The sequence below is a fragment of the Bombina bombina genome, chromosome 6 (assembly GCF_027579735.1).
Source record: "Bombina bombina isolate aBomBom1 chromosome 6, aBomBom1.pri, whole genome shotgun sequence".
NCBI lineage: Eukaryota > Metazoa > Chordata > Amphibia > Anura > Bombinatoridae > Bombina > Bombina bombina.
In genome coordinates, this window is record NC_069504.1 from 362,667,896 (window position 1) to 362,695,741 (window position 27,846).

At 37.1% G+C, this 27,846-nt stretch overlaps 1 protein-coding gene across 1 annotated transcript in view; it reads left to right on the forward strand.

Moving 5' to 3' along the window:
- Positions 1–27,846, forward strand: part of CDHR2 (cadherin related family member 2) — a 254,823-nt gene that overhangs the window by 65,815 nt on the left and 161,162 nt on the right. Inside the window, exons 5-6 of the mRNA XM_053719262.1 lie at positions 18,060–18,113; positions 25,690–25,779. Of these exons, the coding sequence (XP_053575237.1) occupies positions 18,060–18,113; positions 25,690–25,779 (144 nt within the window). The remainder of the gene's footprint in view (positions 1–18,059; positions 18,114–25,689; positions 25,780–27,846) is intronic.

The window sequence follows — 27,846 nt, forward strand, 5'->3', positions numbered from 1 at the left end:
AATGTCTAGCTACACTAGTTAGTTTTTTGCCATCTTTTTGGTCCTTATGGGCATTGCGTATATTACATAAATGTTCTGTTATTCTTGTGCTCAATTTGCGTGTCGTCATCCCTGTGTAAATTAAGTTACACGAGCATGAAAGGCAGTAGATGACATTATCACTCTGGCAGTTAATATGTGTTTTTATTTTCCATTTTTTTGAAAATCTGTCAGTTATAAATTCCTTTTTACTCATAAATTGGCATGTTTTGCAATGACCACATGGTGTTGAGCCCTGATAGATTGGTTTTTTATTCCTGTTTCTATCAAAGTGACTTAGTGATAAGCTGTCCTTGATATTTCTGGCACGTCTGAAGGTGAAAGAAGGCTTTTCAGGTAGTAATCCCTTTAATCTTTCATCACTTCGCAAGACGTGCCAGTGTTTTTTCACTATTGAGCTTACAAGTTCACTTTGATTATTATATGTAGAAATGAATCTTAGGTTATTTGTCTCTTGTACACATTTTTTGTTTTTGGGTATAAGAAGATCAGACCTATTTATGTTTAAGGCTTTCTGGTAAGCCCTGGCTAGCAATTTTTTGGAGTAACCCCTTTGAAGGAGTCTGTCACGTAATTCTCGTGCTGCCTTTTTAAAAGAATCTATATCTGTACAGTTTCTTCTAGTTCTCAAATATTCACCGTATGGGAGGCTGTTAATTGTGGAAGGATGATGATTACTCTGTGCATGTAGGATATTGTTAGTTGCAGTGGTTTTCCTAAATGTTTCAGTGACCAATCCATTATTGCTTTTGGAAATTATCAGATCTAAAAATTCAACTTTACTGAAGCTTGTATTGTATGTTAGATATAATCCAAATGGATTGGTGTTAAGTAATTTGATAAATTCTTCCCAGACTTCTAACGGGCCTTCCCACACCAGTAAGATGTCATCTATATACCTGGACCAGTGGGAGATGAATTTGGTGTATTGGTTCATATGATTATTGAACACTATCATCTCTTCCCACCAGCCCAGGTATAGATTGGCATATGTGGGCGCACAAGATGTGCCCATTGCGGTGCCACAAATCTGTAAGAAAAATTTATCATCAAAAACGAAGTAATTATGTGTGAGTACAAATCTTAATGTATTGATGATAAATTCTTTTGTCTGAAGATCCATATCAGTGTCCTTCTCTAAGAAATGAGCTACAGCTTTAATTCCCCACTCTGTTTTAATGCTCGTATAGAGGGATTCTACATCGCATGTAATTAGAATAGACTTATCTGTTATGGCAATATTTTGCAACTTATTTAGGATGTGCATTGTGTCCCTAGTATGTGATGGTAGGGCTTCCACAATTTTCCTTAGTCTGGCGTCAACATATCTGCTGGCTCTTTCTGTGAGTGATCCCATCCCTGACACTATTGGTCTCCCGGGCGGACAGGAGATATTTTTATGGATCTTAGGCAATAAGTACATAGTGGCTACTTTCGGATTAGTAACTGTTAGATATTTATATTCCTTTTGGTCAATGATCTTATCTTTGAATGCTGTATCAATAAGTTTTTTGTATAACTCTAGAAAATTCTCTGTGGGATTCCCTAATAGTTTCTTGTAATTGGAGTGATTAGACAGTTGTTTCATGGCTTCAGAGATATACATAGTGTTTGGCCATATCACTATATTCCCCCCCTTGTCACTATTTTTTATTTGGACATCAGTCCATTGTGTCATTTCATTCATAGCATTACTTTCTGCTTTGGTCATATTTTTCAGGTACCTTTTATCCTCATTAAGGGATATTATATCTTGACAGACCAAATTTAAGAAAGTAGTTGCTTGAGGAGATATAGTGCTTGGGGGGACAAATTGTGATTTTGATTTTAAAATATCACGCCAATCATCTTTACTGGATAACATTTCATTAGTGGTTAAATCGTTATCTTCAAGTAAAGATATAAGATCATTGAGGGCTCTTCTGTCTGTGGTATCAATATTAGACAGATTTTCTGATTCTGTATTATTAGAGAAATATTTCTTGAGTAACACCTTCCTTACAAACAAATGTGTATCTTTTATTGCCTCGAACTTATCAATATGGTTAGAGGGTACAAATGATAAACCTTTCTTTAGCGCTGATATGTGAACTGGGGTTAATATTTTATCAGAAAGATTGATGATGTTGAGGTTATCCTCTCTCTTATTATCATCTATTTCTTTTTGTGTTGTTGACTCTTGTGATGTTGTGGTTTCTGATTGAACCGGACATGTCGTCTGGTTTGGGGATATTTTGCCTCGCCCTCTGCGGATTTTCCGCCTAAAGGGATGTTTTTTATGTTTATGTGTGGTTTGGTTTTGGTTTTATTTGTTGTACTGTTAGTGAGTATTGGTCTGGTGGCTATTTCATTATCTGATGTTTCTGCATCACCCGATTCATATTCTATATCTGTTGCCTCTGAGTCAGAGATTGAATTTACACTTTTTTTCCAGGAGTATACTTTCCCCTGGGAATAGTCGTTTAAGTCTCTGTCAATCTTTTTTTCTTTTTTGTCAGACACAAATTTTGCAAACCTTTCCACATCAGTTTTAATTTTGTTATATGATTTTTGAAAATCATCCCTGGTTTCATACGTTTTGAGGCTGTCACTTAATTTATTGATCTCAAGTGTTACAGAGTTTAATTTATCTGTTTCATGTTCTATAAGATAGCTAATCAATTTAAGTGAACAGTCAGTTAGGGCTTGTTCCCACTTTGTCATCAGTTCTGGTTTGAGATTATAAAAAGAAGGGAACATTTTTAAGCGTAGGCCCCTGGGTATGATGTTGTTTTTTTGATAAAAATCATACATGCCCAGATTCCACTGTCCTCTAATCTGTTTTTTCCTAATCTTTTTGAGATCTTTTAATGCTTGTGACCACTCTCCCATAACTTCCCCTTCCACAGAGTTTTTATTTTTAAGGTCAGATAAAAACTCTGTGGAAGGGGAAGTTGTGGGAGAGTGGTCACAAGCATTAAAAGATCTCAAAAAGATTAGGAAAAAACAGATTAGAGGACAGTGGAATCTGGGCATGTATGATTTTTATCAAAAAAACAACATCATACCCAGGGGCCTACGCTTAAAAATGTTCCCTTCTTTTTATAATCTCAAACCAGAACTGATGACAAAGTGGGAACAAGCCCTAACTGACTGTTCACTTAAATTGATTAGCTATCTTATAGAACATGAAACAGATAAATTAAACTCTGTAACACTTGAGATCAATAAATTAAGTGACAGCCTCAAAACGTATGAAACCAGGGATGATTTTCAAAAATCATATAACAAAATTAAAACTGATGTGGAAAGGTTTGCAAAATTTGTGTCTGACAAAAAAGAAAAAAAGATTGACAGAGACTTAAACGACTATTCCCAGGGGAAAGTATACTCCTGGAAAAAAAGTGTAAATTCAATCTCTGACTCAGAGGCAACAGATATAGAATATGAATCGGGTGATGCAGAAACATCAGATAATGAAATAGCCACCAGACCAATACTCACTAACAGTACAACAAATAAAACCAAAACCAAACCACACATAAACATAAAAAACATCCCTTTAGGCGGAAAATCCGCAGAGGGCGAGGCAAAATATCCCCAAACCAGACGACATGTCCGGTTCAATCAGAAACCACAACATCACAAGAGTCAACAACACAAAAAGAAATAGATGATAATAAGAGAGAGGATAACCTCAACATCATCAATCTTTCTGATAAAATATTAACCCCAGTTCACATATCAGCGCTAAAGAAAGGTTTATCATTTGTACCCTCTAACCATATTGATAAGTTCGAGGCAATAAAAGATACACATTTGTTTGTAAGGAAGGTGTTACTCAAGAAATATTTCTCTAATAATACAGAATCAGAAAATCTGTCTAATATTGATACCACAGACAGAAGAGCCCTCAATGATCTTATATCTTTACTTGAAGATAACGATTTAACCACTAATGAAATGTTATCCAGTAAAGATGATTGGCGTGATATTTTAAAATCAAAATCACAATTTGTCCCCCCAAGCACTATATCTCCTCAAGCAACTACTTTCTTAAATTTGGTCTGTCAAGATATAATATCCCTTAATGAGGATAAAAGGTACCTGAAAAATATGACCAAAGCAGAAAGTAATGCTATGAATGAAATGACACAATGGACTGATGTCCAAATAAAAAATAGTGACAAGGGGGGGAATATAGTGATATGGCCAAACACTATGTATATCTCTGAAGCCATGAAACAACTGTCTAATCACTCCAATTACAAGAAACTATTAGGGAATCCCACAGAGAATTTTCTAGAGTTATACAAAAAACTTATTGATACAGCATTCAAAGATAAGATCATTGACCAAAAGGAATATAAATATCTAACAGTTACTAATCCGAAAGTAGCCACTATGTACTTATTGCCTAAGATCCATAAAAATATCTCCTGTCCGCCCGGGAGACCAATAGTGTCAGGGATGGGATCACTCACAGAAAGAGCCAGCAGATATGTTGACGCCAGACTAAGGAAAATTGTGGAAGCCCTACCATCACATACTAGGGACACAATGCACATCCTAAATAAGTTGCAAAATATTGCCATAACAGATAAGTCTATTCTAATTACATGCGATGTAGAATCCCTCTATACGAGCATTAAAACAGAGTGGGGAATTAAAGCTGTAGCTCATTTCTTAGAGAAGGACACTGATATGGATCTTCAGACAAAAGAATTTATCATCAATACATTAAGATTTGTACTCACACATAATTACTTCGTTTTTGATGATAAATTTTTCTTACAGATTTGTGGCACCGCAATGGGCACATCTTGTGCGCCCACATATGCCAATCTATACCTGGGCTGGTGGGAAGAGATGATAGTGTTCAATAATCATATGAACCAATACACCAAATTCATCTCCCACTGGTCCAGGTATATAGATGACATCTTACTGGTGTGGGAAGGCCCGTTAGAAGTCTGGGAAGAATTTATCAAATTACTTAACACCAATCCATTTGGATTATATCTAACATACAATACAAGCTTCAGTAAAGTTGAATTTTTAGATCTGATAATTTCCAAAAGCAATAATGGATTGGTCACTGAAACATTTAGGAAAACCACTGCAACTAACAATATCCTACATGCACAGAGTAATCATCATCCTTCCACAATTAACAGCCTCCCATACGGTGAATATTTGAGAACTAGAAGAAACTGTACAGATATAGATTCTTTTAAAAAGGCAGCACGAGAATTACGTGACAGACTCCTTCAAAGGGGTTACTCCAAAAAATTGCTAGCCAGGGCTTACCAGAAAGCCTTAAACATAAATAGGTCTGATCTTCTTATACCCAAAAACAAAAAATGTGTACAAGAGACAAATAACCTAAGATTCATTTCTACATATAATAATCAAAGTGAACTTGTAAGCTCAATAGTGAAAAAACACTGGCACGTCTTGCGAAGTGATGAAAGATTAAAGGGATTACTACCTGAAAAGCCTTCTTTCACCTTCAGACGTGCCAGAAATATCAAGGACAGCTTATCACTAAGTCACTTTGATAGAAACAGGAATAAAAAACCAATCTATCAGGGCTCAACACCATGTGGTCATTGCAAAACATGCCAATTTATGAGTAAAAAGGAATTTATAACTGACAGATTTTCAAAAAAATGGAAAATAAAAACACATATTAACTGCCAGAGTGATAATGTCATCTACTGCCTTTCATGCTCGTGTAACTTAATTTACACAGGGATGACGACACGCAAATTGAGCACAAGAATAACAGAACATTTATGTAATATACGCAATGCCCATAAGGACCAAAAAGATGGCAAAAAACTAACTAGTGTAGCTAGACATTTTCTGTCACATCATGCAGGCAAAACAACATCCTTTAAATGCTGGGGCATTGAAAGGGTGAAACCTGGCATCAGAGGTGGCAACACCGAAAATGCTCTGTTACAAAAAGAAACAGGTTGGATATTTAAATTAAACTCTGTTATGCCACATGGGATGAACGAAGCAAACAATTACTGGGTATTCCTGTGAGACTGGTAGAAAAATCAGAAATAGGTGGTCTCTAATTTTAAAATTCATCTTCATGTGTTGTCTAGCAACTTCTAATGTTGCATGTATTCAGAAGTTAATGTAATAGACAAGTATATCTGATGATACTGTAAATTTATACTATACTAAGATATTCATCAATAATTGTCTTTAAATTAATAACAACGGACAACACATTTTTAAAGTGCCGCCCGTAGTGCTATATATTTTTGAGAAGTTCACATTACCATTTCCCTTATAATGTTCCAAATTGGAATCCAACTGCCAATGACTCAGATTAACGTCACTACCCTCAAAAATATGATTCATACCATTTACTACACATATGAGCTTCTTTTATATTGTATATGTATTTTCATACTAATGCAATTAAATGAGCAGTACCTGAATAGGAGAATATGTATAGTGAGTTTTAGAAAATGAAACATAGGTACAACCTAGTAAAACTCCGTACTCCGAAATTAGTATATTGGGCCCTAAAATGATAATGAACCAAAACTTATGTTTTATTATAAATCTGTATATGCTCAAGTAATTCGGAATATACTAAGGTGTACAATGAGAGGTAGAAATATGTCTGAGAAATAGGATCATAATAATCTCCACTATGAACGCTCACACAGTACAAAATTAAGGGGGAACCTTAAGGGATTATACAGCGTACTGAATAGAAAGGATACTGTATTAAATTAACATAGGGAGAATATGCTCTTATTGACCATACGCTAAGGAATAAACAAATATCTATAGAAGGATAACACATAACAACTAACATAGGTATTGCCACACAGGTTCCATAACATGGACTGGATCTAATCATGCAGCACCTAAGCCGCTGGATAACGATCATGTATATATATATCGATCCTTGATAGAGACAGGATATACTGACATAACACATGGATTGCCACATTAGTTTGATTCTGATGTAGCCACGCAGCACCTAAGCCAGCAAATAAGTAGCCATGCAGCACCTAAGCCGGCAAATAACGCCTATGGATATGTGTATATTAGTCATACATATGAATAATGATATAACAACCTATAGATTGAGCAGTAACTAGTTGCATAAAGGGACTTATGCCATTGTTTACATCCAATGACGATATTTACAAAGGATTGTTATCTGATAGACCAGCCGGTCCCCATTGTAACACTGCAGACTTAATGATTGGTACGTCAAAAAATGTTGGATCCAATTACACCGCAAATGACAATCGCGCCTACCACACACCGCTCTGGATTGGTCACTGAATGGGCGGACGTCAATGTGAGATAGGGATTGGTTATGAACTTCCTTACCAGCACTACATAAAGGGGTGGCACCCGGGCCTCGGCTTACTTGTTCACATTGAGAAAGGCTGATTAATACAGCCGAAACGCGTTTGTGCTCACGGAAAGCACTTTGTTGTGCATCTACATTTGGTTTTAACACTGTCCCTAGTCCCTGACACCTGAAGCCGAGGGAGCTGCTATCGGCCAGGAAACAGGGGGGCTAGGTGCACAGTTTTAGCGAGGGTACATTATCAAGGATTCTCCTTGGTTTTTTTTAAATGGTTACTATTAAAAATTCAATTTTTTAAATTCCACAATTTTAGGGATGAGTGCTAAATAAACCCTAAACCTTTTGGTTCCCTTACCTAACCCCTCTTGCACATTATGATATGTGTCATTGTGGTCAGGGGCTTAACTGCAGGGGTCTAGAGGTCTCAATTGAGACTGGACCAGCACCTCTAGGAAGCCCATCTGGCTTTACATTAGTAGTGATGTTGCTACAGGGGGCCTAGTAGGTCCCAGGTTTCACCTACTTCCTGTCTCTCCCCTCTGTGTGCATCCCCTAACTTAAAAACAGGGCTCACAGTGTAAGAAAAGTGTTTTGATTTACCTTTACATATATGGCTGTAAGGTTTCCAAGATGACCACCAGAGTGTTGCTATTCAGAAAAACCTGACACCATAGCCTCTAGTTATCAAGCCGTCAACCGCAAATACGCTGGAATTCCGCAGCGTATTTGTGGCGAGGCTGATTAGCCATAGTTATCAACCCCTACTGCCCGGCAAAAGTAGAATATAGTGACGTAAGCTTCGATCCGCCGGACTCAGTCCGACACAGATCGATTCTTATGTCACTACAGATGTTCCGAACGCAAGTTCAGCACAATCTGACTACTTTTGGTACTTTTACTACAACCAGGTACGCTCGCCACTATTCCAGGCCAGCGTACCTGGTTTTCAATCCGCCACCCTGGAGGCGGCGGATCCCATAGGAATCAATGGGAGTCTGACCATAGCGAAAGTTCATGTTCGCTGCAGCCCGATATCCCATTGATTCCTATGGGAAACGTCTGCACCTAACACCCTAACATGTACCCCGAGTCTAAACACCCCTAATCTGTCCCCCCCTACACCGCCGCAACTAAATAAATTTATTACCCCCTAAACCGCCGCTCCCGGACCCCGCCACCACCTACATTATACATATTAACCCCTAATCTGCCGCCCCCTATACCGCCGCAACCTACATAAACTTATTAACCCCTATCCTGCGGATTCCGGACCCCGCCGTAACTAAATAAATGTTTTAACCCCTAAACTGCCGCACCCGGAGCCCACCGCCACCTATATTAAACTTATTAACCCCTAAACCTAAGTCTAACACTAACACCCCCCTAACTTTAATATTATATTAATAAATCTAAATCACACTTACTCGTATTAACTAAATTATTCCTATTTAAAACTAAATACTTACCTATAAAATAAACCCTAAGATAGCTACAATATAACTAATAATTACATTGTAGCTATTTTAGGATTTATTTTAATTTTACAGGCAACTTTGTATTTATTTTAACTAGATACAATAACTATTAAATAGTTAATAACTATTTAATAGCTACCTAGTTAAAATAATTACAAAATTACCTGTAAAATAAATCTTAACCTAAGTTACAATTAAACCTAACACTACACTATCATTAAATAAATTAAATAAATTACCTACAATTACCTAAAATTAAATAAAATAAACTAAACTATAGTACAAAAAACCCAAACACTAAATTACAGAAAATAAAAAAGAATTACAAGAAGTTTAAACTAATTACACCTAATCTAAGCCCCCTAATAAAATAATAAAGCCCCCCAAAATAAAAAAATGCCCTACCCTATTCTAAATTACCAAGTAACCAGCTCTTTTACAGCCCTTAAAAGGGCTTTTTGCGGGGCATTGCCCCAAAGTAATCAGCTCTTTTACCTGAAAAATAAAATACAACCTCCCCCCCAACATTAAAACCCACCACCCACATACCCCTACTCTAACCCACCCAATCTCCCCTTAAAAAAACCTAACACTAACCCCCTGAAGATCTCCCTACCTTGAGCCGTCTTCACCCAGCCGAGCCGAATTCTTCATCCAATCCGGGCGATGTGGTCCTCCATCCGGTAGAAGTCTTCATCCAAGCGGCAAAGAAGAGGTCCTCCATCCGGGCGATGTCTTCCTCCAAGCGGCATCTTCTATCTTCCGGCTCCATCTTCAGACCGCCGACGCGGAACATCCACCTTCCCCGACGGACTAACGACGAATGACGGTTCCTTTAAGGGACGTAATCCAAGATGGTGTCCCTCGAATTCCGATTGGCTGATAGGATTCTATCAGCCAATCGGAATTAAGGTAGGAAAAATCTGATCTCAATAGATCAGCCAATAGCATGCGAGCTCAATTGAACTTCAATCTGATTGGCTGATTGAATCAGCCAATCAGATTTTTCCTACCTTAATTCCGATTGGCTGATAGAATCCTATCAGCCAATCGGAAATCGAGGGACACCATCTTGGATGACGTCCCTTAAAGGAACCGTCATTCGTCGTTAGTCCGTCGGGAAGGTGGATGTTCCACGTCGGCGGTTTGAAGATGGAGCCGGAAGAAAGAAGATAGAAGATGCCGCTTGGAGGAAGATATCGCCCGGATGGAGGACCTCTTCTTTGCCGCTTGGATGAAGACTTCAACCGGATGGAGGACCACATCGCCCGGATTGGATGAAGAATTCGGCTCGGCTGGGTGAAGACGGCTCAAGGTAGGGAGATCTTCAGGGGGTTAGTGTTAGGTTTTTTTAAGGGGGGATTGGGTGGGTTAGAGTAGGGGTATGTGGGTGGTGGGTTTTAATGTTGGGGGGAGGTTGTATTTTATTTTTCAGGTAAAAGAGCTGATTACTTTGGGGCAATGCCCCGCAAAAAGCCCTTTTAAGGGCTGGTAAAAGAGCTGATTACTTGGTAATTTAGAATAGGGTAGGGCATTTTTTTTATTTTGGGGGGGCTTTATTATTTTATTAGGGGGTTTAGATTAGGTGTAATTAGTTTAAACTTCTTGTAATTCTTTTTTATTTTCTGTAATTTAGTGTTTGTTTTTTTTTGTAGTATAATTTAGTTTAGTTTATTTTATTTAATTTTAGGTAATTGTAGGTAATTTATTTAATGATAGTGTAGTGTTAGGTTTAATGTAACTTAGGTTAGGGTTTATTTTACAGGTAATTTTGTAATTATTTTAACTAGGTAGCTATTAAATAGTTATTAACTATTTAATAGCTATTGTATCTAGTTAAAATAAATACAAAGTTGCCTGTAAAATAAAAATAAATCCTAAAATAGCTACAATGTAATTATTAGTTATATTGTAGCTATCTTAGGGTTTATTTTATAGGTAAGTATTTAGTTTTAAATAGGAATAATTTAGTTAATACGAGTAAGTTTGATTTAGATTTATTAATATAATATTAAAGTTAGGGGGGGTGTTAGTGTTAGGTTTAGGGGTTAATAAGTTTAATATAGGTGGCGGCGGGGTCCGGGAGCGGTGGTTTAGGGGTTAAACATTTAATTTAGTTGCGGCGGGGTCCGGGAGCGGTGGTTTAGGGGTTAATGAGTTTAATGTAGATTGCGGCGGTGTAGTGGGGGGCAGGATAGGGGTTAATAAGTTTAATATAGGTGGCGGTGGGCTCCGGGTGTGGTGGTTTAGGGGTTAAACAATTTATTTAGTTGCGGCGGGGTCCGGGATCCGCAGGATAGGGGTTAATAAGTTGAATATAGGTGGCGGCGGTGTAGTGGGGGCAGGATAGGGGTTAATAGGTATAATGTAGGTGGCGGCGGGGTCCAGGAGCGGCAGTTTAGGGGTTAATATATTTATTATAGTTGCGGCGGGGTCCAGGAGCGGCGGTTTAGGGGGTAATAACTTTATTTAGGTGCGGGGGGCTCCGGGAGCGGCGGTTTAGGGGGTGAAACAGTGTAGTTTAGTGCGGGTGCTTAGTGACAGGCTATCAAAAAAGCTGCGAAGAAGCCGATGAGCAACGAGATCGATGACTGTTAGTTAACAACAGTCCGCTGCTTATTGCTCCGTACTTGGTGTGCGGCTTCTTGACAGATTTTTTTGATAACTTTGGCGAACGTATTCAGGTTCGCGGCGGCGATGGTAGGTGAGCTTAGGCGAGCGTATTGGGCCGGCGAATGCAGCTAAGTAGACGGCTTCATACATAGAGGCCCATATCTGTACATCCTCTGGTGGGTACTAACCAAGGTGGAAGGATCACTCAGTCACAAAGAGGCGTCTCTTCTTGTTCCTATGTGGCTGTTGGCTCAGCTTCTGCTGACTGTTAACAACAACAAAAGGCATTGTTAAAATGGAGGTCCTTACCACAGCCTTTGCCCTGAGGCCCAATGAGGTCTAGTTTTGCCCCTCATTGGGATGTTTCAATATCATATTCAGATTCATCCCATTTGCTATAACGTAAATAATTTGATAAAATATATTTGCCTACAGACCAAATGGACTTGCTACAAATGCCTTATTGGTGTAAGCAGGCACCGTAAGCACTAGTAAGGAATTGCAACGAATAAGTATGAAATTATCTTTTTTCCCTATATTTAAAGGGATATGAAAGTCAAAATTAAACTTGCATGATTCAGACAGAGCATGTGCTTTTAAGACACTTTTAAATTAATTTCTATTTTCAAATGTGAAACATTTAGTAAAAGTTGCACTCTAGATACAAAACTATTTGCATACAAAGATAGAAGCGCTCTACCAGGAACGAACAACAGCTCAGTGGCTTGTTCTATGGCGATTTACCACCCGGAAGCAGCCTCTTTTAGACCAGTGTGCTTTTCACAGAAGAAAACTTTCCTGAAGTATATCAGTCTGATCCTGCCAATTAAGGTCAGTCCAGCCCCGAAATACCAGGCAATTCTCCTCTGAACAAGGAACATGACAACCCCAGACGATCGTTTCGGCCTCCTATGGGCCTCGTCAGTGAGGTGCAGCCACATTCCTCTAAGCACACTGTGAAGGGGCATATTGTGCAAAACTGTCATTGGGCAGGGTCAGACTGATATGCTTCAGGATATTTTTTCTCTGTGAAGGGGCATAGTGTGCAAAAAGAACTGGCACCCTGAGGAATTCAATAAAAATGAACATGCATGGGAGTTATTCCAGCTTCTGTTCTATCTCATGGAGTGCTGTTCTCTCTCTACCGATTTTTAGATACAAAACTATAGTCATATTTGTTCCGCACTGTGATTGGTATTTAAATGACAGTGCAATTTTAAAATTAGTATTTTTAAATAGTGTATACAACATAGTAGAACATGTTTTATGTATTTTTAAATAGATATTCCTATATATATATATCATTCTGTATATATCTATATCTATATATAATCATGCATAAATATAGGTATAGATATATATTGTACCAAAATACCATATATATGTATTATATATGAATAAATATAACATTCTTCTATGTGAAGAACATTGGAATGGGAAATATTTTTATGTCAGGTTAGGGGTGCGATCACACTAGTCAAAGTTCGGCTTTTTGCATGCATCGGGTTAACATGTTACTTTCAACTTGTAATACAAGCGCTACCCGATGCATGCAAAAAGCTTACTTCTAGCAGCGTTAGTGCGCGAGCGGGAGCATTAAATACATCTCCGCTTGTAATCTAGCACTAAACATTTTGCCTTTGATCTTAATTAAAATGGTATTGATTTACAAGTCCTTAAAAAACAAATGTACTCTAATTCACTAAAGCATGTTATTTTTGTGCTAGCGTACATCACATTTTTATGGAGGGTTCAAATTCTCACCCATTCCAAGTTGTTGATAACTACATAATCAGCATTTATCTGACATCTTTTTGATGCATTCATGCTGGGGTGTATTTAGGATTTGTGTTGCCCTAGGCACAGAATATCCGCTGCCTCAAACTCCCCACATCCACCCATTTAGGTCATATCAACCTTGAATATGTTTCTCACAAATTTACACAGCAGTGAATTATTCTCTACTTCCTGCCTATTACACAGAAAAGCTTTAAAGCAGTTATAAGCCATTTCTATACCTACAGAGAGCCTGGGAGTGGCAAAGTGTCAGAAATGTGTTAACTGTGACCTTAGAGGGTAAGGATGGATTATGTATGATAGGTCTTGGAGAGTTAGGAAGATGCTCTGTGTTAGGGAAAAGGAGAAAAATGGTTTTAAAGATTATGCCACTACTGATGCCATTGATTATGATATAGATAATCTTACTAGTGATGTCTTTGATGATATAGAAAATAAAATATATTTGTGTAGGATGATTTTAAAGATTATGTCACTAGTGATGTGATTGATGATTTAAAAATATATATAATTTCTCTGACCTGTAGGGTATGTCACTACTATGTCATAGTGTCATAGGTGATGTCACTAGTGATGTCATTGATTATGTCATCAACAATGTCATGTGTGATGTAATTAGTGATGTTATTGATGATGTCATGCAAAGCACCCAGGAAGGGGCAGGGAATTTCCTTGCTTTTTTAACGATCAATTAAGAACTTAAACTCTAGGCATTAATTTACGTTTTTGCCTATATATATATATATATATATATATATATATATATATATATATATATATATACATATATACATATATAAATATATACATATATATATATATATATATATATATATATACATATATATATATATATATATATATACACACACATACAGCTCAAGAACTATCTATTTTTTTATTCCACATTTCCCTACCATATCTTTCTTGTAGCCTCAAACACAAAACAGACAGACTCTGCACTCCCTGCTTGGCTCCTCTGTTTTTTTATTTCCCTCTCTGTCTCCATCTCTGTTTTTTTATATATAAAATTTTATTAAAAAGCGACAACAGAATGTTTATGCATTGAAATGCAATATTCATGTATACAATTGAAACATTCAAATACATATGCTTAATATATAACTTATGTATGTGTATAATAATTTAACTTTGCATTAAAAGACCTTTTATTCAGCTGCATATAAATTAGTGGAAAAATGAGGAGGCAGCGTGGAGCAGGGAGGATGGAGCAGATAGAAGGTAGTTTTACAGGAGGGAGCAGGAAGTATGGATATTCAGAGGATTTTTATAGGAGGAAGTTGTGAGCTTTACAGGAAGGAACATGGAGTTGTTAAGGATAGAGGAGGGAGTTTTACAGAAGGAAGGTGGGAGCTTTATAGGTGGGTGCATGGAGTTGTTAAGGATAGAGGAGGGAGTTTCATAGGAGGAAGGTGGGAGCTTTACAGGAGGGAGCATGGGGTTGTTAAGGATAGAGGTGGGAGTTTTACAGGAGGAAGGTGGGAGCTTTATAGGTGGGAGCATGGAGTTGTTAAGGATAGAGTAGGGAGTTTCACAGGAGGAAGGTGGGAGCTTTATAGGTGGGAGCATGGAGTTGTTGTTAAGGATAGAGGTGAGAGTTTTGCAGGAGGAAGGTGGGAGCTTTATAAGTGGGAGCATGGAGTTGATGTTAAGGATAGGGGTGGGAGTTTTACAGGAGGAAGGTGGGAGCTTTATAGGTGGGAGCATGGAGTTAAGGATAGGGGTGGGAGTTTTACAGGAGGAAGGTAGGAGCTTTAAAGGAGGGAGCATGGAGTTGTTAAGGATAGGGGAGGGAGTTTCACAGGAGGAAGGTAGGAGCTTTAAAGGAGGGAGCATGGAGTTGTTAAGGATAGGGGAGGGAGATTCACAGGAGGAAGGTGGGAGCTTATAAGGAGGGAGCATGGAGTTGTTAAGGATAGAGGTGGGAGTTTTACAGGAGGAAGGTGGGAGCTTTACAGGAGGGAGCATGGAGTTGTTAAGGATAGGGAAGGGAGATTCACAGGAGGAAGGTGGGAGCTTATAAGGAGGGAGCATGGAGTTGTTAAGGATACAGGTGGGAGTTTTACAGGAGGAAGGTAGGAGCTTTAAAGGAGGGAGCATGGAGTTGTTAAGGATAGAGGTGGGAGTTTTACAGGAGGAAGGTGGGAGCTTTACAGGAGGGAGCATGGAGTTGTTAAGGATAGAGGTGGGAGTTTTACAGGAGGAAGGTGGGAGCTTATAATGAGGGAGCATGGAGGTGTTAAGGATAGAGGTGGGAGTTTTACAGGAGGAAGGTGGGAGCTTTACAGGAGGGAGCATGGAGTTGTTAAGGATAGAGGTGGGAGTTTTACAGGAGGAAGGTGGGAGCTTTACAGGAGGGAGCATGGAGTTGTTAAGGATAGAGGTGGGAGTTTTACAGGAGGAAGGTGGAAGCTTATAATGAGGGAGCATGGAGGTGTTAAGGATAGAGGTGGGAGTTTTACAGGAGGAAGGTGGAAGCTTTAAAGGAGGGAGCATGGAGGTGTTAAGGATAGAGGTGGGAGTTTTACAGGAGGAAGGTGGGAGCTTTATAGGTGGGAGCATGGAGTTGTTAAGGATAGGGGAGGGAGTTTTACAAGAGGGAGGAAGAAGAAGGCAGTTTCTTAGGAAGTTTTTTTTTTTTGGGGAGGGGTGGATGTTCTAAAATGGACACTGAACATTGGGAAACTGTACTTGAAAAGCTGGTAATATTTCTGTTTTTATATTCTTTATCTTGTCAAATTAGAAGCAAGAATCCTTTGTTTACCTGAGAATATCATGTACACATTTTTAAATAGATTTGGTTGTTTATTTAAATAACTTTGAAATCAATTAAACAAACAACAACAAAAAAAAGATCAATGCTATCGTATTTAAGGTTAAAGCTTTTGGAAGCAGGCCTATCAGGTAGATTTAACAAGCTTTGGATGCTGCTTTCTATGCCTGAAGTTTCCGGCTTGCCGGAAATTAAAATTAAGAATCAGCGGTCGTAGGTGGTGGACTGCAATCACCCTGATCCGATCGGGATGATTGACACCCCCTGCTAGCGGCTGATTGGCAGCGAATGTGCTGGCGGGCGACATTGCACAAGCATTTCACAAGAAATGCTAGTGTAATATTACATGCAGACAGCATATGCTGTTGGCATTTAGCAATGTCGGGCAGACATGATTCGCTATAGCGAATCATGTACACCCGGCATTTCATAAATTGACACCTATGTGTTTAATCCTCCCAACTGGATAAAACACATAGATAAAGTCCTTCTAAAGATATGTAACACCTTCTACCTCAGGACAGAGTGATTGGTGGCAATATGCAATAAATCTATTAAATCTATTTAAAAAAAAAAACAAAAGGGAAAAAAACATCCAGTCTGCTACACAACATTTTGTTAATGTACAAATGTAAACTGATTGGAAAAGAGCTCTATGTGTTAAATCATTGCTCCCCAGAATTTTGCTCCTGATATCTAATCATTAGCACACACGCCAGTGAACTACAATTTTAACATCATATGCAGCACATGTTTGCAATTAATACTCTCTGTTAATGCCAATGTTGCCACTAATATCTTTTTGCTTTGGGTATTTTATGCCCCCAAGAAAAATTCCTGCATACACTGATCTTAAAATGATCATTTTTACTATGTTACTCAGCCAAATTCTGGTTCTGTGCCCATGATGTCCTCAATAACAATGATCTTGTAGCTGGTAGAATCTTACTGCCCACACAGTTCTGCAACAACAATGTATCTTCAGAGGAACATTTTATGGGATTGGGATTAGATATGTTTATGAATGCGCATGTATGCTCAACAGCAAATGGCAGCTGTGTGTTCACAGTATTTATAACAATGTTACATTGTATGTATGTATTGCACTCACATCCCAAGTGACATCTGCCAGGGTGTCAGGAAAGAAATAGATACAATCCAAATATAGCAGAATCCGCACTCAGTGGATTTACAATACAAAAGGTATTTTTTAAAGTGACGTTTCAGTGCACTATAGCCCCTTCCTCAGACCAACTGAGGAAGGGGCTATAGTGCTCCAAAAGAAGTTGTCTGGCAAAACTATTCACTGTCTTCACCTATTGTCTCTGGAGTAGGTTCATTAATGGAACTTTTGGGTGAATGGGTTGATAATATCTTGCAACTAGCTGATTATTTTTTACCAAGTTACTTAAAAAGACATGAAAAATTTCTTAAAGAGTATCCAGTATTTAAAATGGAATCAGGAGTGTGGGTGGCTTTCAGTAGGTGTGAGTTAATTATATTTCTGTGTACCTCATTATTGGGGCATATAAGTAGTAAAAGATAAGTTAAACTCCAGGGAGTTCCCACAGACAGGACCGATAGGGGGGTAGATTGTGACGGCACAAGCTAGGAAAATGATTAGGCCTCAATATAGCTCCCAGAGATCAGTTAAATAATAAAGTCAATAAGTTCCCCCAAATCATGATAATTTTGACTTCCATGTTTCTTTAAACCTTTTATAAAGTACAAAAAACATTGTAAGAAGCTGTAGGGACATACAGAAATAGGCTAAACAAAAGCTACCTAGAAGTGCTGGAAATGTCACAAGTCTAATAAGATATTATAGCTAACAGCTAAGCAATAGTCAGTAACTTTTCTTTTCTGAACATTTTATCCCAAAGTAATAAACTGTAGTAATATTTTTCTGAACTAACTTTGGGTATTAAATGAAAATGAAACAATATCAGCAAACATAGAATTGCAGCTAACATCGACTAATATGCTTTCCTTTTTTTTTTGTTAGCTCAAAGACGTTCTTATAGTTACCCTCACTGTTAAGGACCCGTACAATAGACCAGTAAGTACTTTCTTCAATACGCATTTATTTAATCTTTGTTTTATTCAGTTACATAAACTTTATTATTTAAACTACAACTTATACATAAAGTACTTTTATAATAATAATGAACTATCACGCTCTTTTTCCTGTACATATTTGCTGAAATGTCTTTGAGAGCCTGTTTAGGTACTTATTTACACACTGTCGGCTGCCCCACATGTGAGATCGATCAAGAGGACATGCTCAAAGAAACATTACACTGGTTATGATCTGAGGGGCAGCTGGTATGAACTTTGATGGCTGTACCCCCATCTGTTAAAAACTCCGTCAGTGGCCAGTTGTCGATGTCAGTGCCATATTAACAAGTATTCCAGCAGATACTGAGAGATACTTTAGCAAATGAGAAGGAGAAAAAGTTTGGAAGTGAAGGGGGGGAAAGAGTTAATCCTTAATATAAACATTTGCTTTTAGCATTTTTAAGGGTTAGTATCCCTTTGATACTATCCCAGTATAGATTATAGTTATGACATCACACACGACATCCTCAATAGCATTGCGATTCTTAATTACATCATAAATGCCACCACAATATTACAATACTATCGATAGCATAAAAGTTTCACATTCCAGCCCCCCAGAAAACTCATTTTGCTTTGGGTTTCACATTGTCTTTAGATTTATCTAATTCACTAGTCTTGACAACTGGGTAAAGTGTGTGTGTGTTTTTTTTTTTTTTTTTTTTTTTTTTTTTACAGCTTTTAGCTTGTTCAGAAAAAAAATATGAATGTAAGAAGACCTGCTGTTCTACTTCTAATTCAAGTGAATTAACTAGGTCAAATGACATTGCCTTGTTGAATTTTTTTTTTAATGTGAGCCATTAGACTCCTAACAATACTGGCGCTGCACCTTATTATCCAGTATTCTAACATTGTCCTTCAAATATAAACTGCGCCGTACACATAGGGTAGATTACAAAATGGTGTGTTAAAATTTGCATGCGAGCGATATCAGAATAACGTGGCCACGTTAACTTGCACGAGTATTACAACTTGAAAGTAAACGTGTTCACTCAGGCACAATCAAATTTAACACGTGTCGGGCTAGTTCAACTAAAGACTTTGCGTAAAGGGTTGCACCAAACACAACATAAATAGATTAAAATATACAGTTAAACTTATATAAACACTATCTGATAAAATTATTTATATAAATATTAATAAAAAAAGTTATAACATAAATATTAATAAAAAAAAGTATATTACAGTATCTATAATAATTATCAGAAGCAAATTCGAATGGATATAGTAGCCATTCTAGAATATACATAAAGCACTCATTGTAGACATGTATAACATGTTATGTATTATTACTTGAAATGATCACCAAATGGGTTGGAGATATCGCTACAATATTTAAAATATAACTTTTATTAAATACGCATAAAACAGGAGATAAAATTAAGGGATATGCAATTAAAAACAATAGCTAAGGTAAGGGGATATAGAGTATATACTATATCACAATTGTAGATTAATGTAAATACCATGTATCTATATAAGTACTCGGTGTGATTGTTGAATACTTAGGTATCCAATAATACAGGTTCCCAGCAAGTTACATAGAACCTGAAACACTGGCAATTATGTTCCCTTTATAACTTGTACTAACTTAAATAGTTAACCTTAAAGGGAATTGTGTAATTGTCAATTCGTTTTCTGGGCTTCAGTTAACAAGAGTACCTGGTAATGAAATGGTTCGGTTTGGAAATAAATAGTTAATATATGCTTAATATCAAGTTTGCTCTTATCTACTTGATTATATATAAATATCCATAAAAGACCTAAAATATAGTCAGGCGTTCTTATTATTCTCAGTATAACAGCCTGTATTGTCACATCGAGGAATAACGGATTTTTAAACTACTATATCACAATAGTATATTGAGTACAAATATCTTGTGTTTGTATTTGTAATCAGTGTGTTTGGTGCATACTTGGGTATCCAATGATACCAAATCCCAGGGAACAATAAAGTCACTGAAAGGCTGGCAACTGTGTTGCCTTTATTCCATAGGTTAACTTAAATGTTTGGCCTTAAAGAGATATATTGTGAATATATTTGTTCTCAACCTTGGTATTCAGTTTGACAATTGATAGCTGGTAACAACAGGGTCCAATTTTGGTATATTTTTTGTAATTCGATATACGGTATTCAGTTTGCTAATACCTGCTTAATTATAAGAAAATATCGATATAGAGACCCAGAATAATAGTCTTATTGTATTCTTAGTGTATCTGCCTATATTGTCACCATTGTCATAAAGTATTGAGTGCAAGATGCTCATAAAATGTTTGCACCCTGTATCAGTATGTCCACTGAATAATATAAAATGACCACAGATTATTGTATAGATTACTGTTACAGATTCTATCCGATGTATCTTATTAAATCAGGTAGTGAAAAAAAGTATACATCTAATGTGGTAACAGAATATATCTGTTTGAATTGGCAACAAAAATACGCTTGAAACTACTCAGCTTAAGATCGTATTACCAGTACCGTTAGCGTGCACCGCCACAAGATAAATTACCCTCCAGCAGCGTGTTAAATATGCAGAGTACAATAGTATGAATAATAAGTGCCTATGGTATAACTACATACTATTATATAGAGTTGCTGGTACAGTATAGATTTGATAAGGTAGTTGGATATATAACATGGTATTCCCCTATTATAGCTAGCCCTAACAAACACAGTAGCTCCCTGACTCCTTACCAATTCCCTAACATGTTTCGCCGTTCTCACGGCTTTCTCAAAGGGGGTATGAATGTAAGAAGACCTGCTGTTCTACTTCTAATTCAAGTGAATTAACTAGGTCAAATGACATTGCCTTGTTGAATATTTTTTTTTAATGTGAGCCATTAGACTCCTAACAATACTGGCACTGCACCTTATTATCCAGTATTCTAACATTGTCCTTCAAATATAAACTGCGCCGTACACATAGGGTAGATTACAAAATGGTGTGTTAAAATTTGCGTGCGAGCGATATCAGAATAACGTGGCCGCGTTTACTTGTACAAGTATTACAACTTGAAAGCAAACGTGTTCACTCAGGCACAATCAAATTTAACACGTGTCGGGTTAGTTCAACTAAAGACTTTGCGTAAAGGGTTGCACCAAACACAACATAAATACATTAAAATATACAGTTAAACTTATATAAACACTATCTGATAAAATTATTTATATAAATATTAATAAAAAAGTTATAACATAAATATTAATAAAAAAAAGTATATTACAGTATCTATAATAATTATGACTAATTATTATTAATAGTTCATATATAAATATATATATATATATATATATATATATATACAAATAACAAAAAAAATTCCTGCATGTGAAGCACATTGGAATGTGAAATATTAATAACTTCTGTCGGATTAGCGCAAGCGATAAGTGCTAGGATTTTTTACTCCTACCCTCTCCTTCGAAGTCTATGGGGTGAATGCATTAGCGATGTCGCAATATCCGAAGTCGTGAAGTTTGTGCGCGTCGGTTTTTGCTCACCCGTAAAACTTTTACTTTTAACTTGTAATACGCGTGCTAACCCCTGTTTGCAAAAAGCTTACTTCTAGCCATGTTTACATTTGAGCGGTAGCGCTAAATACTGCTCCAGTTGTAATCTAGCCCATAGTTCATTAATATTCTGAAATAATGTTATGGTAAAACTCAAGTGAACAGCAGCTCCAGAACTAGCGATCACATTGCACCATAAAATGAATTCATATTCACAAATAATTTATAGACATGCGTCTCTTAATTTACATGTTATTGGGGAGGTTCATTGAGATTACCAATTAAGTCAGTGTGCTGTTTAAACTGAATACTTTTCTTAGTTGCATCTTATAGAAATAATTTTATATTATATTATAGTTTTTTAATATGTGCTGACTAAATATACTTCATATTGAATAATACACTTGTGGATCTAGCACTCACAAAAGAAAAAATCACAGTTCATACAAATTTGGTCAGGATCACTGCATAAATCCCTTTTGTAACAGCATGTGAACCCTATTTATAACAGCATAATTCCTTTATCACTTTAATTGGAACATTTGGGTCACAAAAAACAATTGCAAAGGTGTGAGCCTTCAGCTTTTAGCCATGCCATGATTAATACAAACTTCACATATACATTTATACCTATCAGGTGCTCAACAATATCATAAGAATACCAGACAATATACATCATATACAAAATTAAAAGCAATCTGTTTGGTGCCACTTTGTGGTTATCTCCAACAATAAAGCCCACTGTTTCCATTTATTTGCTACCAGTAGCTGGTTTAATTCACATTATGGGCCAGATTACTAGGAGATCGCAAAATTGCACTTTTGCGAGTGCGACATTTGTGCTCCACTCGTAATACCAGTGCATGCAATTGTGAACTGGTATTAGAAGTGGTCCGCAATGCATTGCATTGAAGCTTTTCGCTCACTAGAGCGAGCTTCCTTAGGCTCCAATGGGAGCCTCGTTCTGATGCCATCATATACGGCACAGAACCTAAGTGCAGCAAATTAAAAATATATATGTATATGAATACATGCATATATATTTATGTGTTTATATGTGTATATACACATATTAACACATACATATATATGTTTATAAGCATATACATATATATTAACAGTTTTAACAAAGTCCCCATAGCCCACAATGTAAAGGCACATTTCAGTGCCGTTTTTTTTCTAACACCCTACACCCGCTCACTTTAACCTTTTATAACTGCTTTGTGCAGTTATTTTTTAATTAAATGAAGATGCTACTACTAATTTTTTTTTTTTAAAGAACACTACACTTAATTTTGGGGGGCGATTGGGGCACATTTTTTTAAATAAACCAGAGAACTGGGGCAAGATTACATATGTGGCGCAGGCTTTAGCACAACTGCCGAAACCTGCGTCGCCCATAATTTCACCTTGCACATCGGGGAATCGCATATAAGGCGCCGGCAGTTCATACCCTGCCATAAGTCGGATAAACTGGCGATTTCCAGAAATGTGCGTAAATACACATTTCTGGAGTCACCAGTGACTTAAGGCAGTTTAGAATAAACCTGACACGTCAAAACTCCTATATCTGCCATCACCCACATCACAAATACTAATAAATGTATTAACCACCCCCCACAACGCAATATACCTTAATAAATTATTTACCCCTAATCCGCCATTCACCCACATCGCAATCTACCCAATAAATGTATTAACCCCTAAACCACCTTCCCCCCATAATGCAATATACCTAATTACCCTATTAACCCCTAATCGGCCATCCCCCACAACGCAAATATACCTAATTTACCTATTGACGCATAAACTGCCACCCCCCACAATGCAAATAACAATTTTAATCACTAAGCCCCCTAACCTTACTCCCCCTAAATCAACCCCAATTACATAAAATAAAAAAACTAAGTTAAAATTAAATTAAAAAAAACTAACATTACTTAAAAAAAACCCTAAGATTAAATTAAAATAAATAAACCTAAAATTACAAAAAAATAAACCAAATTATCAAAAATAAAAAAAAATAAACCTAATCTAATACCCCTATGAAAATAACCCCCCCCCCCCAAAATAAACACACCCTAATCTAAACTACCAATAGCCCTTAAAAAAGGCAAAGTCCCCCCTAACAGTTAACCCCCCACCCACCGAACCCCCAAAATAAAAAAACCTAACAGTAAAAAACCTAAACTACCCATTGCCCCTAAAGGGGCATTTGCATGGGCATTGCCCTTAAAATGGCAATCAGCTCTTTTGCAGTCAATGAAAATAAAAAATCCCTAATCTGTACAAATCAGCCTATAGGATTTCAGAAGCTCTCATTCTATTGGCTGATTTGAAACTTTCAGCCAATAGGAATGCAAGGTACCCCAAATATAAAACAGGTACCTTGCATTCAATCCTCAGTGTGCGGTGACGATAATACAAAGAGGATCCTTCACGCTGGATGGCACCGCCGCCGGTGTTCTTGCTCCACTGTCACCTCCGCTCCGCTCCACGCCGCCTTTGCCCTGGATGAAGATAGAAGAGGTCCCCGCGATTGAAGAAGATGTCGCCGCCTGGAAGAAGAACTTCACCGCTTGGAAGAAGACTTTCTAAGCCAGACTTCAGCAACAGTGAGTACCTATTTGGGGGTTAGATTAGACTTTTTTTTTTTTTTGGGGGGGTGTCTTTATTTTTTAGATTAGGGATTTTTTTATTTTCATGGGCTGCAAACGAGCTGATTGCCATTTTAAGGGCAATGCCCATACAAATGCCCCATTAGGGCAATGGGTAGCTTAGTTTTTTTTAGTGTTAGGTTTAATTTTTTTAATTTGGTTTAATTTTTTTCTGTAGTTTCAGACTTTTTTTATTTTTTGTAATTTTAGATTTATTTATTTTAATTTAATCTTAGTTTTTCTTTTAAGTACTGTTAGGATTTTTTATTTTAATATTAACGTAGTAATTTATTATTTTATGTAATTGGGGTTAATTTAGGGGGTGTTAGGTTAGGGGGTTTAGTGATTAAATTAGTTTATTGCGTTGTGGGGGTTGACGGTTTAGGGGTAAATAGGTTAATTAGGTTTATTGCGTTGTGGGGGTTGGCGGTTTAGGGGATAATAGGTTAATTAGGTTTATTGCGTTGTGGAAGGATGACGGTTTAGGGGTTAATCACTTTATTAGGCAGTTTGCGATGTGGGAGTATGGCAGATTAGGGGTTAATACATTTATTAGGTAGATTGTGATGTGGGGGTTGGCTGATTAGGGGTTAATAGATTTTATTTAGTTATTGTGATGGGGGATGACGGTTGACAGGTAGATATTGCACATGTGTTAGGTGTTAGAACTTGCAGGGAGTTACGGTACTTATATATTCAACGCAAGGCTTGCTGCGCCTACCTATGTGTGGCGAGGTGAAAGTGGAGTAAAATTTCTTCTTTTTCGTTGTGTAAGTCCTTGGCTTGAATATATGATACCGATTTGTGACGCAGTTCTATGTTAGTTTATGGGAGTAAAATTAGCGGGCCACGGGTGAAATATACACGACACATTTATATGCGGTGCCGTATATGTGATAGTAATACCGGACTAAAAACGAATCTCGCCCCTGATCTCTGGTTTATTTTCTGAGTGCTAATGGCTAGAAGAAGTAACCTGCTACTTGTAACAGCTGGTTATTTATCACGCCAGTAAACGGGCAAATTTGCCCGTTTATGGGAGTGTGATAAATTAGCGCTCCACTTGTAATCTAGCCATATATGTATACAAAAGTATTAAATGTTTTTTTATAAAAATACAGTCAGATACTTTTCTTTATTTAATCCTTTAGGATACATTTTGTCCAATTTCAGCTTATTATTTGAGACATGTTCCTTTTCATGCAGAGTCTCTCTATAAGCCAATAAATATATTATATTGCAGTATCAGAGATGCAGCAACATTCATTTCCTGCTAGTTTCAATATATACACAACTTTTTTCAGTTATGTTACAAGTATGCTGTTTTTAAATACGTATTTTCTTTTTAGGCGAACAAGCTTCTTCTTGTAATAGTGAAAGACTGCAATGATAATGACCCCTTTTTCCAAAATACCCCTTATAAGGCTGAAATCCGTGAGGTAAAGTATGGTGAAGTACATTTTTTACTTTCCATTTGTGTTGTCTGCAGATACTTTAGATATAGTATAACTCTTCAGTCGGGATAGGAAAGTCAAAATTAAACTTTCATAATTCAGATAGAGCTGTAATTTGAAACTCTTTTAATTTATTTTCTATTTTCAAATGTGCTTTATTCTCTTGATATCCCTTGTTGAAAAAGAATATGCACATTTCCTACACTAGTGGGGGCTATCTGCTCATTAATGCCTGCACACATTTGTCTCTTTTGATTGGCTAACTAGATGTGTTCCTGTAGCTGTAGATGTGTTCCTGTAGCTGCCAGTAGTGCAGTGCTGTTCCTCCAGCAAAGAATAACAAGAAAATGAAGCAAATTTATAATAGAAGTAAATTGGACAGTTGTTTCAAATTGTATGCTCTCTCCAAATCATGAAAGAAAATCTTGGGGTTTCCTGTCCCTTTAATTACTAAGAGACACACTGATGTCTTACATACACTTCTTGCTTTTGGGTAAAAATGATGCTTAGTTTCACACTCCTTCAAGAAGCCAAAAAGCAAAACATTTAATTAAGGGTTTTCGAAATGCTACAAACTGCCCAAACCAGCTATTTGGTTTGCAGACTTTTCAGGTTGCAGAATTTCAACGTGGACAAGAGTTACTTAAAGTCTCTTAAATCCTTCATAAAATGTTTGCACATAGTAAAGACAATGAAATGTACATATTTTTATTTATGTTGCCTAATTTTCCTTTTATCTATCTCTGCATATTGTGCTTTTTCCATTGCCATGGATGGGTTAAAATGCATCCTGTACAGTAAAGTGTGCTGCAATTTACTGACCCTCCTGCATGATGTACAGTAGACATGTTCCTTTTTTACATTTGTTCCCTAAAAGAATCCGAAAAATAGCCGCAATCTGTAGCATTTGGTTCTTTTCTGCACCATATACAGTATATTCGGAAAAAATAGAAATTGCACAGATATTTGTGTATTGTACTTTTTTTTTTACTTGCAAAGTGTTCTAGCAAAGTTACAGTTTTAAATATTTTTATTTCTTATGCAGATCCTTGCATTGTGCTGCTTTATTGCTGAGATACTATAGTAATAAAGTTTTCCTGTGAAAGCTGTTTTTGATTATTTGCACTCATTGCATTTATACACCAATTTGCAGGTTTTTTTTTGTAAGGTGCCCACACAAGCCACATCTTGTTTATTCAGCAGACAAGGCACTTTAGAACATTACTTTAGTTTGAAGAAATACCCAAATATGGAAAAGAGCCTAAGACTCATCAGAAACAGCTTGAGCTTGATGCAGCTGTTTCCGCGCGAGCCTTCAGGCTCATCAGAAACAGGAGTTAAGAAGCAGCGGTCTTAACTCGTCCGCCACCTCTGAGGCTGTGGACAGCAATCCGCCAGATCGCATACAATCGGGTTGATTGACACCCCCTGCTAGCACCACTTTGCACCATTTTGTAATTTATATGGAGTTACATAACCTAGTTATACAACATATGAGCAGGGCCGGATTGGCCTACCAGGAGATTTCCCAGTTGGCTGCAGCTGGGTCTGGCAAGCTACAATTTAAAGGGATGATTAATGGATGCAATTGGGTTGTAGGGTGCCTATATAACAACAATCTGACATTTTTATTTAATATATAGAAATATAATTTAATTCTGAAAAAATATTGGGGAAGGAGTGTCCCAGTAATCCCCTTTGAGAAAAATGGGGCATGTGCATTCTACCAACTCAACGGAAAATAGGGCTGTCTTCATATTTTCCCAGGGCTACTTTTTATTCCCAGTCATGCCCTGCATATGAGTGTCCCTACCACTGTCTAATAGGGTAGCCAGTTGTTCATTATTTGACCGGATAGTTAGTTTTTTCAGCCAGCTGTCCAGTAAAATTTGTAAATAAATACCGGACATTTAAATGTTCGGATTTAAGCTGATCACTGCTTTTTATATGCCTTCCTGCAGTGTGCCCATGTCCCTTTCACCTTGTGTAAAAACAAAACACCCCCCCCCCGTGCTTGCTAGCATTCCACAACTTGGGAATAAAACTACAGAC